Source organism: Tiliqua scincoides, chromosome 3 (assembly GCF_035046505.1).
Source record: "Tiliqua scincoides isolate rTilSci1 chromosome 3, rTilSci1.hap2, whole genome shotgun sequence".
In the NCBI taxonomy this organism is placed as follows: Eukaryota; Metazoa; Chordata; class Lepidosauria; order Squamata; family Scincidae; genus Tiliqua; species Tiliqua scincoides.
Genome location: NC_089823.1, coordinates 177,285,216 through 177,301,762, shown reverse-complemented (window position 1 = coordinate 177,301,762; position 16,547 = coordinate 177,285,216). Strand labels below are relative to the sequence as shown.

Here is a 16,547-nt window from a genome sequence, read left to right as displayed (position 1 = left end):
GAGGGAAGAGGGTCACAAGCAGCAGCTGGGAGGCTTACCAGGACGACCCGATCCTTGCAGCTCTACTCAGAAGTAGTCCCTCTTTAGTCGCTCATTCAATGAGGGTCCCCCTCCCAAGTAACAACAGAGCCAGTACCCTTTCCTATTAGCAAAATGTTTGTAATTAGTAAGACAAGGCCTCATCTCCTCAATATGAAAGCCCAGACTTCATGTATTCATCATGTTTTCTCTTTTTATCTGTTTGAAGAACAGAAGACTCTGTCTGCACTGTTTTGCACCAGAAGTGTGCTGAGAAATTCTGGCTGATTGATCACTTTCCATATTACGTTTCAACTTTTTTACTGTGCTGGTTTTCAATCACTAGTTCATACATGAATTGATGACCAAAAACTTGCTATCGGTGGGGCTGACTAGCAACTAGCTACCTCCCTTCCTGCCTTACTGGTCCTTGCAAGGCATTCCTGTCTTGCAAGGCATTCTGGAGCATGACCTGAATTATGCCTTTCTTTTTCAAGTACCCCCAAAGGTCCTGTTGACCATCCCTGGGAGTACATGAATACCAGGTTGGGAGCCACTGTTTTACTGGTATGTAGTTTACAGTGTACTTACTCTGACAGTATTTACAAAAAGGTGGTGAAGACCAGAATTTAAAAAGAATAAAAATGTATCATGATCTTTTACTATGTTTTAAATAAATTAGAGACTACAGTTCTTAAGTAACAATTAGTGGTAGGTTATTTTTCAGGATCTGGCCTTGGGTAAAATCAGACAACACTATAGTCAGACACCCCCCTAAGTTTAACCCCCGACTTATTTGAGGGTCGTAGAAAATTCCATGATTGTTGGCTCAAAACCTACCCTTGACTTATCTGTGGGATCAACTTATAGGCGGGTGTCTGCGGTTACTTTTCCAGTGGGTGAGTAAGGGTGCAATCCTAACCCCTTACATCAGTGCTTTCCAGCACTGGCATAGCAGTGTCAATGGGACATGTGCTGCATCCTGCAGTTGGGTTGTCACTCATGGAGGCCTCCTCAATGTAAGGGAATGTTTGTTCCCTTACCTCAGAGCTGCATTGCCCTTATGTCAGCACTGGAAAGTACTGACATAAGAGGTTAGGATTGCGCCCTAAGAAAGTTTTTTCCAATCTTGGATAAACGGCCTGCTTACTTATACTTCCTATTCAACTCACAGGAACAGAGAGCCTTCTCCCTGGTGCGCTGCAATTTTATGCCATCTAATTTTACATTGGGGAGATACAATGGCCTGAGTGTGCAAGCAAGGGTGTGTAGTTGCAGCTCTCTGGACATTGAATGTCTTCCACATAATCTTAAGAAGGCACACTATAAGTAAGGGCGATGTATTGGCTTGATTCATGGGGGCTGTTCTAGGTGTGGTTTAAGTGTATTGGTCTATGCTTTTATGTTTTATTTTATGCCAATAAAAGGTTCCTGAATCTGAATCATCTGTAGATAGATGGATAGATGGATAGATGGATGGATAAAAATATTATTGTTACTGGGAAATATTTGTTACTGTTTAACCATATTGCCATCAGTGTTATTTCAAAGTGCTTCAATTTATATGCCACTGTCACAAAACACAGAAAGCAGCATTATGATATCTGTAGAAATGTTTGAGGATGAACACCATAAGTTATACCCAATGCAATACTTTCACTGACATGGTCAGGAAAATCAGAGGAGAGATATAAAATCTAGGCTTACACTTGACAGAAGAACACAATGCCCTCTGAGTTTGAAATATTCCTTGCTGCAACTGTAATTTTCACCTCTCTCTTTCTAGTGTTATCATGTTCCCTCAATAACAGCCTGTTTTTTACAGGCGACTTTAAGCAGAAAATGTTTTGACTTGTACTTTTGTGTTTATTGTGAGTAGCCTAATCTTCAAATGGAAACCTGGGCATACGTCTTCTGTTGCAATGAGGAATATAGTGTCTTGGTTTTAGTTTTTTATACCATGAAACCTAAGAATTTGGTTCTTTTTTCCCTTTTCTTTTTCTTTTTTACATTATGTTTATGCCACATAAAGCTTATCAGTTGTGTTTTCTATATAAGCAGTGCCACCTAAGGCTGAAATTCAAGCAGTTATAGTGTGCTGGTTTCTCACAGCTATCTCTTTGCTTTTTATCACACTGTCATTTCTAGTTAGCTTTGTTTGGGGCAGCTGATAGGATGAAGTTACCATCTTTCCATGAAATTTAACACAATTATCCAGGCTGAACCAAGTTCAAGATGAGGAGTCCTGGTGGATAGATAGGCTTCTATAGAGAAGCATGAATGGAGCCTCACCAGGTGCAAATAAGTATTTCACACAATGGGACTAATTCGTGATACTAACTGAGGTCACCCTGTAGAGATTTAGGTTAGGTTTCTTGCAGCATCTATGAATTCAAACCAGTACCTTCAAACCTGTTGTCTTCCCAGTGTGGAATATTTACACCTATTTCTGGTTTGATGCAAGTCCTTTAAGAAGGTCAGCAGTCATGTTGGCACATGACCATGATTTCTAGGACAAACATTTTGTGGAATCAAGCAGAAATAAGACACTAAAACTGTGCTTGATAGACTTCTACGGTTGTGGCACCAGGAAAAGAGGAAAAACATATTGGGGATGAGAGAAGGGGCAACATACATTAAGCATGGTGAACTTTGACTCACATGTTGGATTTCTGAAAAACAAATACAGGTTTAGACTCATTATTTCCAAGGGTTCCGCTCCAAGAAATCAGTGGATGGAAAAAAATGCACTATAGAAAATCAATTTAAAAAACAAAGTCTCTTTCCTCCGGTGATTTAAAAACAGGCTTGCTGACCTTTGTCATGCACACAGAGGCAATCAGTTTCTTTCCAGGCACTTAGGCTTCACTAGGAGGCAGCAATCCCTCCCTTCACCAGGAGCCACAGCAAGGCGGAAGGAATGGAGAAGGTGATAATCGCTGCCATTTAGCCTTCTTTCACATGCTCAGGGGGAAGATAATTTAAAGGGCCCTTCTCATCAGCTTTGAGATAGAAAAATCTGTGAATACTTAGGTTATACGTGTAATCACTTGTATGACTGTCTCTCTACAACAGTAAAAAGCAGTTTTTTGAACTGTGATTTTAAAGGGGTGCATTTTTCCCCTTCTCCAAGGATCAGCACATTCCCTCTCATTTGCAGGGACCATTCGTGTTGAGTCAAATCCATGTATAACAAAATGTAAAACATGTACAACAAAACATGTAAAATCCGTGTATAACAAGGCTGGACCTGTAATGAGAATACCTCCTTCCTGCTTCCCATAACATTGTCTCATCATAGCACTGTTTGTCCTGGGTGTCATTTTTAAAATACAGGTTGAGTCTCATTATTCGCGAAGATTCTGTTCCCAGAACTCAAGTGGATGGCAAAAATCTCATTAAAGCAGATCCATTTAAAAAACAATGTCCCTTTGCTAGGCGGTTTAAGAACAGCCTTGCTGACCTTTGTGATGTAAGACAGAGTCATTAGGCAGACAATCCATCAATCAGTCTCTCTCCAGGCGCTTAGAAAGGCTTCACTTCGAGCCAGTAACCCCTCCCTTTACCAATGCAATGCTCAGGGGAAAGAGAGGGGTCTCTTGCCTTGAAGTGAAGCTGTTCTAAGTGCCTAGAGAGAGAATGATTGATGGATTGACAGTCGGATGCCCTCTCTCGAATTAACGAGACTTTGTTAAACAACTCTTTTCCTTTCATTTAAAGGGTCCTTCTCCTTGGGTTGAGATAAAACCACAGGTGAAAAATCCGTGGATAATTAGGTTATACCTGTAGTATGAAAAAAGAAAAGGGTTAGACATCCTAAAACCATTCAAGAATTTGGTTGTGCTTTCAGCTGACAGAAGCGACTTATTCTGGCTAGTACTGTGCCCATGAGAGCAGTGTATTCTGGCTAGCATGGGCTCCAGTAATGTAGCCAGAGGTGGAGCTGCAACTCCCCATGCTAGTGGCTCCTTTCCAGAGCAATTCAGGGCAGTGATGACAACGCGCAGGTGCTCATGAGAGCCTGCACATTGCTGTTGTTGCCCCAAATGGCTCTGACAGCTACTTACATGGGGAGTTGCGACTCCTGCTTGTACTTACCATTCCACTCCCCCTCTAGCTATGCTACTGACCGGACCAATTGCTTGTTTCAGGTGAGGAAATAGACGCAAGGCAATCCACCATTGATGCCTTCTTCAGCAAGAAGCCTGTAGTTCCCAAGGATGAGTCAGAACCTAACTTATCCTCCTGGGAGTAGCTCCTCCCATCCTCTTCCACCACTGCCATGTTGGGAAAATGTCAGTCAATTACATAGTAGGCTCTCATTCACTCTCCCATCCTAAACACATTTTCTCTGTAATAATGGTTTTCAGTGGAGTTAACTTTCAAGTAAGTGTGTTCTGCAGGCTTAATGTTATTCCTTACACAAGAGGTTTTCAAACTGGGGCATCATGATACCCCAGCCTGAGGAGCTCTCTCCTTGCCCCTTTAAGGGGTGAGGTGGGGGCAATACAGCAACGCAATCTCCAGGATTGCACCACTGCCTGGGACAGGGACTTTGTTTTATTCACCAGCAGCAGCTGCTTCCTGGGGATGCAGGGAGCCCTGCAAAAGCCTCTGCAGGGCTCCCCAAGCCTTGGAAAATAAATAAAATAAAAATTGCAACCCACTTACAGTCAATTTCACCAAAAGCCAATATTACAGAGAAAATGGGTTTGGGATGGGAGAGTGAACACAGCAGTACCTTCTATAAAGCTGTGAATATGTTCCTGAAAAACAGAGTGCTGTGTGAAATAGTGAAATAGGGGAGGACATGATAACATCTTTATAAAGTACATATAAGGATACTGAGGATCACATTGCTGCATTCCCCCTCTCCCTCAAAGGCTTACTGTGGCTCCCAAACTCCAAGAGAGTTTGGGAACAACTGCCTTACACAGGAACACATTTAGAATTAAAGTATAAGGTTACCCACCTCAATTCTATGTTTTCTGACAGATTGCTTATAACTGCTATGTCTCACATGAAAATCAATGGACTTGCTCCCGAGATACCCTTGGAGCAGACTCAGGTGGCTAGGGGATTAGAGGAAGGGCCCATAGGAGTCTGTTATGTAGGTACTTCCTTTTTCCCTTCCCTTCAGCAATTGGACCAGCAGTTCTTCCTCTGTCATTCTCTGAGGCTGGAAGAACTATTTTCAACAGCAGGTGCCAGCCTGGAGGATAGGACTCCATGCCATAGGGCAGTTGTTCAGTACCTATGCGTGAAGGCCCAGCCCTGACCCTGACAGAGCACCTTACAGACACCCCAATCCTATGGGCCTTTGTGCAACCCACAGCCATATAAAGCCCAGCGATGGCAGAAACATTGTGCCACTGTCACATGTGACAGAGCTGCTGACAGAAACAGCCAGTGACCCCACATGCATGCCGGACCTGGTGTTGGGAAGGTGGCAGTGGAAGTGAGCTGTGTGCGGGAAGGTGGAGAAGTGGGTCATTTCAGGAGAGGAACCAAGGGCCTGTCGGGGGAGGAAGGGGATCAATCAACAGCAGTTGCACATGCCAGAGCCTATCCTCTAACCCTACCCCAGAACACCCCTTGGCTCACCCAAGGCTTACACCAGGTCCATAGCTGATTTGAATCTGAGGAGACCCATAGGCAGCCAGGAGGCCTAAGCCTCCTTCATGTTGACTCTTCCCCTTATGCAGCACAGCCTTCACTGGTATTTCTGCATGCTGTGGTGCAGTCGGGGGTAAGAGTGGGCTTTTACAGAGGCAGAAATAGACCAGTCCTTTCCTCAGGGAGCTTGCAGTCTTAAATAGACAGTGGGGAAAACAACAGAGAAGGAAGGAAGGAATTAACACAGAGAGATGAAGTTATGCACACTTAGAAGTCAGTTGGGAATGAGAGTTGACAGGGATGCTCAGATGTCATAAAATGGAAGGTCCTTGCTAGAGGTTATCCAGAGTGGATTAAACTATTGGAATCCTCTTCATTTTCAAAAATGGAATTCACGCCTTAAAATGAATCTTACAGAAAGAATTATTACTACATGAGGGATGTGCTTTTTCTCCTTTGGGGTTTGTACAAATTTATTACAGCATTTTGGCAACAGGCTTATATGTTGCTTTGTTGAAGTGACTTTCGGTGTCTTTCTTAGCATGATAAGTAGACTAGGAGGAAGAAAAGGGAAGATGAAATGTCACTGAGCTCTGCACCAAAACCTATTTAAGATTCTGTCCTTTGATACTTGACTCACCCCTGCCTCTTTGCACCAGGCATTTTCACCTTAATGGATGGGTATATAGACCTGAATGACAGTTTATAGGAACTGGTGTGTATCTGCAGTAACGTAGCCACGGAGAACAGCACGGTAAGTGCAGCAGGTGCCACAACATGCCATTGCTGTCGGAGCCATTTGGGACAGCAATGTGCAGGCACTTGAACTGCCCTACAATGCCCCCCCCCCCACAGCAGGGACTAAGGACCAAAGCTCCCCAAATGCAGTTTCAGCCCATTTCAGCCCTCCCCTAAGCTGTTTGTTAAAAAAAGGGGGAAAAAAGGATCGCTCTTCTTTCCTCCATACCTCCTCGTCTTTTTAAAACACAGGTGATAAGCACCTAGAAGCATTTTCCACTCACCAAAATGCAGGAACATGCAGGAACAGAAAAGAAAATGTTATGCAGAAACTGTTGCATGGAAGTGACTTCTGTTCTCAAGTAGTTCTTGTACTAGGGTTAGTCATTGAGTGACACCTTGCTCTGCCTTTTCCATAAGCTCATGAAAAGCTTGAAAAGCCCCCTCTCACCTACTGGTTGCCCTCCTTCCATGAGCGCCAACAGAGAGTGCAAGTGGAGAAGGTTAAGGGTTATCAGACAGCAGGTGGCGGAGGAGGAAAGAAGGTGGCAGGGGTGGGAAGAGGCAGGCAGGCGGCAGTTTTGTTCACTGCTAATTTGGCACTGGAAGTGACTTCCTCGATCCGCTTCATAGGTGGGACAGCCCTAGGGTCTGAGGAGCTGTAATTCTACAGTTGCCCTGCACTGCTAGCATCCTGGCAGTGCAGGGGGCTTTCAGGGAGTGCTTTCAGGGAGTCACAAATGGGAAGTCAGTATAGCACAGCTCCCGAGGTCTTTGTTGAAATTGGTAAGTTAGTGGCAGAGACATGTCACGGGGGAGGGGGAAGGCAGGGGGAGCATTAAGGAGGCTCAGGGAAGGGCAGGGGAGGAGAGAGGTGGATCTCAGTGACACTGGCATGCACCAGTTCTTACCCCCTCTTTCTTGAACTGTTCACCCCTTTTCTTTCCTCAAACACATGCCAGTAAAAAGATGGGAGTATGACCGAGGAGACCCATAGGAGATCAGGCAGCCTACTGGGTGGGGTGGGGGGGGAGTTAGAAATATTTTGACTTATCTCCTCCTGGCTTTCTGGTCCTCCCCCCCCCTCCACTGAATACAGTGTTTGCTCTGTCAGAGCGGCTGCACTGGTTCCAATGCTGGGAAATAGAACTGGGGAGTAGGGTGAGAACAGCTGTAATAGGAGTGTCTTGGCAGTATCAATGGGGTTTGTAGCACCTCTGTTCTTTCAGGGCACAAACCACCACAGGTTGGACTAAGTGGAGGCAGTATCTTGAGGGAAGTGTAGGACCTGTGGGGGAGAGTCAAGTGGCAGAGCATGACATATAGGAGCCAAATGGCTTGGGAAAGGTGACACAAAGGGCTACGTGGGCATTTAATTTAGAAGCAGATGCAGAAGCTCAGTTTAGAAGAGGTGTACAATTTCATAACGTTTGAGAAACTTCACAGATGCACTTCTTTTCACATCAGTGCTACAGAATATGAAAGCATGCATTAGAAGTTCCACTCACTAGACACAGGAAACGTGATGGCAGGAGCTTCAATCAACCAGTCTCCAAGAATAACTGCCCAAAGCCTGAACAAAGAACATCTCAACCATCCCACAATGGCCCTAGAGACTTTAATGTACACTACAGGGAGCTATCATCATGAATCAGAGTTAGCAAATTGCTGGCTACTCTGGACAACAATAGACTCTTGATTCAGGTGGAGATTCTGATAGTTCTGGATGAAATGTGAAATATAGGGAGCAAAAGAAGGGGTGGGAGCATATTTGTGTTGTTCACTTAGTCTTTAACGTAGATATCTTTGAGCAGGTTTTTTTTTTTACAGAGTTCAGAAAATAATTTACTGCCCAATCCTATCCCTGACTATTGGTGCCAATGCAGCCTCACTGATGGAGAGTGAACTGCATCCAGTGGTGGTGGTGGGGAGATCAGGAGACTTGCCAGAGATATTTTTTTACTTACCTTTGCGTGGGCTTCCTGGTGGGCTAAGGGTATCCTTGGACCCATGCTGGCATAAAACTGAGGAGGGAAAGGGGTCAGGGAGCAGTAGCAAATGAAGTTGATAGTAGGGGGGGCAGAACCCAGGTGCCAGGCTACAGGGGGTGTCGGAGAGACTGTTAGTGTAGGGGGTGATGCAGTCCCCCTTCGTGGCGCTCAGGCTTGTTATGAGGAGGGGGAAGAGCTCACACTGGAAGGTGCAAATGCTGCAAACCGGGCCCACACACCCTCCCTGGCTCCAAAGGGCTCCAAAATGGCAAGGATGTAGTGGGTGACATTTCCATGTCACTGTGACCCCAATCCTAACCAACTTTCCAGCACTGACATAGCTGTGCCAATGGGGCATGTGCTGCATCCTGCAGTTGGGTAGCAGTCACAGAGGCCTCCTCAAGGTAAGGGAATGTTTGTCCCTTTACCTCGGAGCTGCATTGCCCTTACCTCAGGGATTGAGCACTGTGTTACCCAGCCCTGAGTGCTAGAAGGCTCCCACTTGCTGCTGGCAGGCCAAGCCAAAAAGTGGTGAATAGGACCCGGAGTGCGCATTTGCCGCTGAAATCCTCCCGTTTTGACTTGGTCCCTATCCTTACCCTCCTCTCTTCCCTCCTCAGAACACCTCCAATCCTCCCCATTCCCACTGCCAACATACCAGGTCTGAGGAGCCTCCTGGAAGAGTCGCTGCCTGAGGAGTCTCCTAGAGCCGTTGCTGGATACAAACCACACCTCTTGCCATTTGCACGAGTTCTGGCAGCACAAGGCCACAATAAGATTGGAACTATGCAGCGCAATCCTATCTTGCGTTGGAACAGGCAGGCCAGGAGGGGCCAAGACAGAGCGCCAAAGTGGCTCGTCTGGAGCTAAGGGGAAACTGCAACCCCAATGGGTTTTCTCAGACTTGTGCCACCGCTGGAGGTGGCATAAGTTTGAGGAGAGGCTTGCAGCTGCTTTGCGCTGCTCGAAAATGGGGACTAGGATCCGCCATATCTGCCGGGTCCCAGCCCTGCCTCCCATTCCCCACCCGCCCACCCCAGAACGGCCCTTCCCCCACCCCAGAACACTTCCCTCCCGCCTCCTTCCTGCCCACCCTAGAGCCTTGCATCGGCCGACACAAGGCTCCCTGTCAAAGTCGGTGCAGAGGCTGAATTCAGCCTCTGCGGGCTGGCACACATTTCTGCACCAGCCCAGATGATCCCAAGGAAGCACAGACGTGCTTTATGGCACATTTGTGACCCTCCTGGGCTGGCGCAAGGGGCTTGTGCCAGTTCAAGGATGATGATGATGATGATGATAACAACAACAACAACAACAACAACAACAACAACAACAACTTTATTTTTACCCCGCCTTTCTCCTCAAAGGGACTCAAGGTGGCTTACAACAGGTTAAAACAGATTAAAAACATAATTTAAAACAAATAAAAACATATTAACACATATCATAAAAACAGCAGTCAGATAAAAAATAGTCCGGTAAAAAGAGCATAGAGCAGCAGCAAATCATAAAAGAATCAGGCCTGTAAAAAATATAAAAGATGTTAAAAAGATGTTAAAAAGGCCAAGAATTCAGAAGGCTTGTTTAAACAGAAGGGTTTTCAGGCCTCGCCGAAAAGTCTCAAGAGAGGGAGCCATTCTTAAGTCAAGGGGAAGGGAGTTCCATAGTGTTGGTGCCACTACTGAGAAGGCCCTATTTCTTGCCGCCACCCCACGTACCTCCCTAGCGGCGGCACTTGTAAAAAGGCCTTCTCTGATGACCTAAGAGGACGAGCCGGATTGTACAGGAGTAGGCGATCTCTAAGATACCCTGGCCCAGAGCAGTATAGGGCTTTAAAGGTCAAAACCAGCACCTTGAATTGGGCCCGGAAACAAATGGGCAGCCAATGCAGCTGCTGGAGAAGTGGACTGACAGGGTCGAACCACCTACCTCCAGTAACCACACGGGCCACTGCATTCTGCACTAGTTGCAGTTTCCGAACCGTCTTCAAGGGCAGCCCCACATAGAACGCATTACAGTAATCTAACCTCGATGTCACCGAGGCATGGATCACCGTGGCCAGGTCTGCACGATCCAAGTATGGCCGCAGCTGGCTCACCAGCTGAAGCTGAGCGAAGGCCCCCCTAGCCACAACCGCCACCTGGGAATCCAGGAGCAGCTGCGAGTCCAGGTGGACCCCCAAGCTGCGGACCTGCTCCTTCAGGGGGAGTGCAACTTCATTCAGAGCAAGCCGATAATCCAGCATCTGCATCAAGGATTTCCGAACTAGGAGAGCCAGGATACCTTAACTCTGAGACCAGCACCCTTAGTCAAACAACATAGCTTTCACTATAATTTTATAAGCACTTCGCAACTCTTAATTGCAGAATTTGGCAATAAAACTCTGTCTCTAATAAAGACAGTTCTAATTCTTTGGACAAGATATATTTGCATTTAGCAAAAAATGTTTCTTCTTGGCGAGCAGCTTTAGCACCTGCAAAATAGAAAGAAAACAGGTTTTTAATAAAAGTAATATGACCATATAGCAAAATGATTTTTTAAAAAAAATTGAGGGAGGCAGTGCTGGAGACAAGACCAACACAAGGTTCAAAGAGGCTTTCATAAAGATGACCTCCAGGGAACCCCCTTCTGCCTGGTGACTTGGCTCACTGCACGGGGGAAAGCTGGTGGGCAAGAGCTACGAGCACTGTTGTTGCTGTTGCTGGCTCACCAACAATGAAATGATATATGTCTGCCACCATGGTAAGGGGAGGGAGGCTTGCTGAGTGGCTCAGTCCTCCCTAGGAGGTCTAGGCAGGCATCAGTAGTTCTCCTTTTCCCACAAGCTATGCTCACAGCAGTTGTCCAAAGTAGTCTCGTTGATGCTGGTTCTACAGGAGAAAATACAGTGTAAGACATGGCAGGGCATGGAAGGAGAGGTTTTCTTACCAAGAACAGAGAGACGCCTTCCACTTTATATAATTTGAGGGCACAAACCCTGAGTAATTGCCTTTGAAAACAGATCAGACTACAACTGATATTTGGTCAAACAATAGAGTTGTGGTAAGGACAAGCAATGTTCCCTTCTTAATGGCTGTCATTCCAAAAAAAGAGAACTCACTTATATTGTTGTTTGAACCAGTTTGATAGAACCCTGACCAAACTTTTTCCTTTGCCAGCTCAGTTTTAAAGAACTTGGGCTGCAATCCTATGTACACTTTCCTAAGAGTTAGCCCCACTGAAGAAAATAAAACTTACTTATGAATAGACAAGCATAGAATTGTACTCTCAGGGAGGAAAGACCAGAGTAAGAGTAAGCCCCACTGAAGAAAACAAAACTTACTTATGAATAGACAAGCATAGGATTGTGCTCTCAGGGAGGAAAGACCAAAAGCTTCAACCTTAGACCCATGAAAGGGTCATACCCTAGGTCTATGATTTACTGAGGATTAGATGAGTCTTTTCCCATGTGACTTTTCCAAGTTTATCTTTTAAGCTCAGATTCAGTGACAGGCAACTGGGATTTTTAAAATTGTGTATATTGAATTGAATTGATAAATGCCGAGGAGTGGTAACCAGATATTAGTTAATGCTGAGCATCTCCAGTAAATAAGAATGGTCAAAATCCTAAGAAGTTTCACTTGTTTTATCAGAATTGCTTCTCTCAAATTCCCCAGCTGTTTCCTGCCTGAGGATGTAAGAGAGGAAATCTCTCACATTCTATTTTAGGCTAAATCTGTTGGCAACTCCCTCCCCTCCCCCCACATGACATGGATCCTATGGGTTGAACTGTGGGGTCTCTTCTAGCAATCCAATTACCTAGTTCTTTGTTTTCAGATTCACTTTTCTTCATCATTTTCCATCTGATTGTATCCTTGGAGCTCTTTAATAAAAGACACATAGGGCACAATCCTAAACCACTTTCCAGCAATGCAGCTCTGAGGTAGGGAACAAACATTCCCTTACTTTGAGGTGACCTCTGTGAGTGACCCCCAACTGCAGGGCACAGCATCCATCCCATTGGCACAGCTATGGCACTGTTGGAAAGTTGGTTAGGATTTGGGCCATAGTCTCTCCCTCCATTTCTGTTTCCTTGACTCCAATTCCCAAATTGTTTGCTAGCATTTTTTTTCCAAAAAAAAAATACGTTGTGCAAAGTAAGAAATCAGGTACACATTTCTTTCATTCATATCATTTATTTTGGATCAAGAATTCAGTGTCACAATGTTTGGGTTTGGTTAAACTGAGCCACTTTGAAAATACTCACAGATCAACTACAATGCAACAGGAGACTTTTAACACTCATCACTGTCACAGCAACCCTGCAACTAGAAAAAGACCACATTTACAGCACCACACTAGCCACAATACAATTTGTGGTAGGACCAATCCTTTTCTTCTGCCAGGCAAACATTTTCTTCAGCTCTCCCCTGAAACTGTCGTGCAGCCAGGCATAAAGGAAGGCATTGGTACAAGCAGACATCATTGCAAACCAGTGGCAAAGAAGCTGAATGATATTAAAATACTGCTTATCAATCAGATTAATATCAATGTCTTTGATCATGTTAAAGATGTGCAAAGGCAGCCAGCAAACTCCAAAGGCCACCACCACTAGGACCAGCAGGCGAAAGGTCTTCCTCCTCCTGGCTCTGTCATTCTCCGCTTGGCTCTGGGTGACATTTCCTGGGACCACTCGGTTTTTCAGCTTCACAGAGATTCTCAGGTAGGACACAGAAATGACTGTTAAGGGCAGCACGTACGTGAGGATGAGGGTACTGTAGGCATAGGCTAAACGATCCCTTTCCATGCCAAACCAAAATTCTTCACAGATGGAGAACTCCAGTTTGGGGAATTCAGTGTGGTAAGTGCAGACCAAGGCTGGGGCAGCCAAGACACAACTCAGCAGCCAGATAGCAGCCAGAATATAGACACAGATTGGTATTGTCAGCCTCCTCCAGAGTGGATAAACCATTGCATAGTATCGGTCCACAGCAATGACAGTCAGGGTGAAAACAGACACAAACACTGTGACTGGCTGCATCAGGAACACGAAGTAGCACATGAAGTGCCCGTAGACCCATCCTCTGGGCTCAAAGGCATATGCCAGGGTCAGGGGAACACAGGTGGCACACATGAGCATATCAGAGAATGCCAGGTTGCCCACAAGGAAGTTGGTGACATTGTGCATCTTTTTTGTCTTGCAGATGACATAGATCAGGAGGTAATTTCCTATAATGCCAACAAAAACCACCAGAGAATAGCAAGGAATGATGAGAGGCTTGAAGGACTGAACCAGCTGGAGCCCCAAGAACAGACTGCTGGTGTCATTGTGGATTTCCAAAAGCAAACTCTGAGATGTGAAATTCTCTGGATTCATGGTCTTCTTCCTTTGCAGTCCTCCTGCCAGTTGGGTTACAGTGAGCAAGCACACACTTTGAGTTGTGATCACAGTCTGTGAAAAGCAGACTGTCCTGCCCACCCCCCTGTGACTAGCCATTCACCTACAAAAGAAGAAAATAAAGAAGGGTGGGCCCCAACAGGTGGCTTTTCCCTATTTAAAATGATCACTGCAATCCATTTACTAACATTCTCTCTTTTTTCCCACGTTAACCCCAGTAACTTCACAAGCATACAACTTAGCTGGAAATTCTTATAGCAGAGCTGTACTTACGTTTACTGTTGGAGGAAGCTGATTGATTTTTCATGTAGATGTCATCTTGCTTTAGTCACTTCTGATTTCTCTCAGACAAAATTCCATTGCCAGCCGAGACTCTGTGGGGAGGGGAGGGAGGGAAGGAGGAGAAGAGAGAGCATGCAGAAGCTGTTCTTTCTGTAAGGTAAAAGCACAGTCAATGCTTTAGCAGCCTTCAGTACTTAAGATAAATTTTGCAGAAGGATATGCCCCCATTGGCTCCCCAGGGCGTTACGTGTCTTCATTAAATCAGTTTGCAACTCTTATGTTTCAATTTCTGCCCCTCCAAGAGGTCAATCAGCAGCCCTCAATTCATGGAAATCATTAAAATATCTGAGCACAGATTGCGTTATGAGGTCCCGATGATTGCACTGAGAAACGCTGGCTCTGGCTGACTTTTAAGAAATGAAATATTACTGAAAAATTGTAAATGCAGACACCACTAGAGGGACTCAGATGCCTGAATGCTGAAAAATCTGATTCTGTGATCCATGAATATTGATGTCTGTTTAATTATATGAGCACTTCTGTATGACAGCTTCTCTAATTGATAGACCCTGCTGTAAAACCAGAACTCTTTCATCTGAAGTGTATACATATTTTCAGCACAGCTGTACTGCTAAAGAGAATATGCAAAGCATATTTTGAATCTAATAGACTGACAATATTCCAGATGGAATTAAAATGAATTTTCAAATATCTAATTACTTCTGCACAGATGTCCGCATGCACTGCACCAGGAAGTTTGGAATGCCTTTTGTTCTCTGTTAGGTACTTAGTGATTATCAGTACCTGAGTCCACACATTGTCATTCATCTTAGCTGCTTATTCTTTCACTATAATATTTTAATGATCTGGCTTGAAAATGATTTTAATAAGGTAAGTGTTATAGAATCTCTTTGCTGCACTAATGATTAAATCTAGCTCTACTTCCGTTGGCAACCTTCAGTCTCGAAAGACTATGGTATCGCGCTCTAAAAGGTGGTTCTGGAACAGCATCTAGTGTGGCTGAAAAGGCCGATTCGGGAGTGACAATCCCTTCCACACTGGGAGCAAGTGTAGTCTGTCCCTGGTCTGTCTCCCTGGCTATGGGCCTTCCTTCTTTGCCTCTTTGCCTCAGACTGTTGGCAAAGTGTCTCTTCAAACTGGGAAAGGCCACACTGCACAGCCTGCCTTCAAGTGGGCCGCTCAGAGGCCAGGGTTTCCCACTTGTTGAGGTCCACTCCTAAGGCCTTCAGATCCCTCTTGCAGATGTCCTTGTATCACAGCTGTGGTCTTCCTGTAGGGCGCTTTCCTTGCACAAGTTCTCCATAGAGGAGATCCTTTGGGATCCGGCCATCATCCATTCTCATGACATGACCAAGCCAACGCAGGCGTCTCTGTTTCAGCAGTGCATACATGCTAGGGATTCCAGCTCATTCCAGGACTGTGTTGTTTGGAACTTTGTCCTGCCAGGTGATGCCGAGAATGCGTCGGAGGCAGCGCATGTGGAAAGCGTTCAGTTTCCTCTCCTGTTGTGAGCGAAGAGTCCATAACTCGCTGCAGTACAGAAGTGTACTCAGGACGCAAGCTCTGTAGACCTGGATCTTGGTATGTTCCGTCAGCTTCTTGTTGGACCAGACTCTCTTTGTGAGTCTGGAAAATGTGGTAGCTGCTTTACCAATGCATTTGTTTAGCTCGGTATCGAGAGACCTCGCATTGATGCCAGCAAGACCCGGGATCAGAGAAAAGTGGAGGAATTTGCATGAGTGCTTGAGGAATCTCTTCCAGGCCCGGCTAACGCAAACGCATCCAACAGATGGGAACATTTCAAGAATGCCGTTTACAACAACGCCTTGTCCATATTTGACAAGAAGACCAACAAGTCCAGCAGACTGCCAGGAGATGTGCTAACGACTACTGGACACTATCACTGCAACTGGTATTGAGAATCAGTGGCGTGAGCAGTGCGATCCCAACTTGTCCTGGAACAGGCAAGCCTGCACTTGGCCTAAGGCATAGGGAAACTTTTCCTCTTACCCTGGGGAGAGCTGCAGCAGCAGATCCGCACTACCAAAATCAGTGGTGCAAATCTGAGCAGCATGGGACTGCCCTGGGCTGCCAAAGAGTGGGGCTGTGCTGGCATAAGTGCTGGATCCTGGCCCCCAACCCCCGCCTGCCTGCCCCCAGGAATGCCTTCAGCCTGCCCTCTCCCCCCCAAAATGCCTCCTTTCTGCCTCCTCCTCACCCTCCCCATGCCCCCACAAACCTCTGCACCAGCCGAGCTCAGCCGACACAAACTCACCTTCCCCAGGGCCCGCGTTGGCACGGCCCTATCTCCCTGAAGAGTGGTGTAGACACTTCCATGACACTTTTTGACTGGTGCAAGGGACTTACACTGGCTGAAGAGGCGCTTAAGATTGTGTCTTAAGCCATCATCCATTCTCACGACATGACCGAGCCAACGCAGGCGTCTGTTTCAGCAGTGCATACATGCTAGGGATTCCAGCACGTTCCAGGACTGTGTTGTTTGG

At 45.8% G+C, this 16,547-nt stretch overlaps 1 protein-coding gene across 1 annotated transcript; it reads right to left on the bottom strand.

The window, feature by feature from the left end:
- Window positions 1-12,687: 12,687 nt before the first annotated feature.
- LOC136645739 (prolactin-releasing peptide receptor-like) lies at window positions 12,688-14,095 on the bottom strand. Its single transcript, XM_066622130.1, has 2 exons — window positions 14,014-14,095; window positions 12,688-13,742 (listed from the first exon to the last, which is right to left on the bottom strand). Exons 1-2 carry the CDS (start codon window positions 14,045-14,047, stop codon window positions 12,688-12,690), a joined length of 1,089 nt encoding a protein of 362 aa, XP_066478227.1. The 5' UTR covers window positions 14,048-14,095.
- Window positions 14,096-16,547: the final 2,452 nt, after the last annotated feature.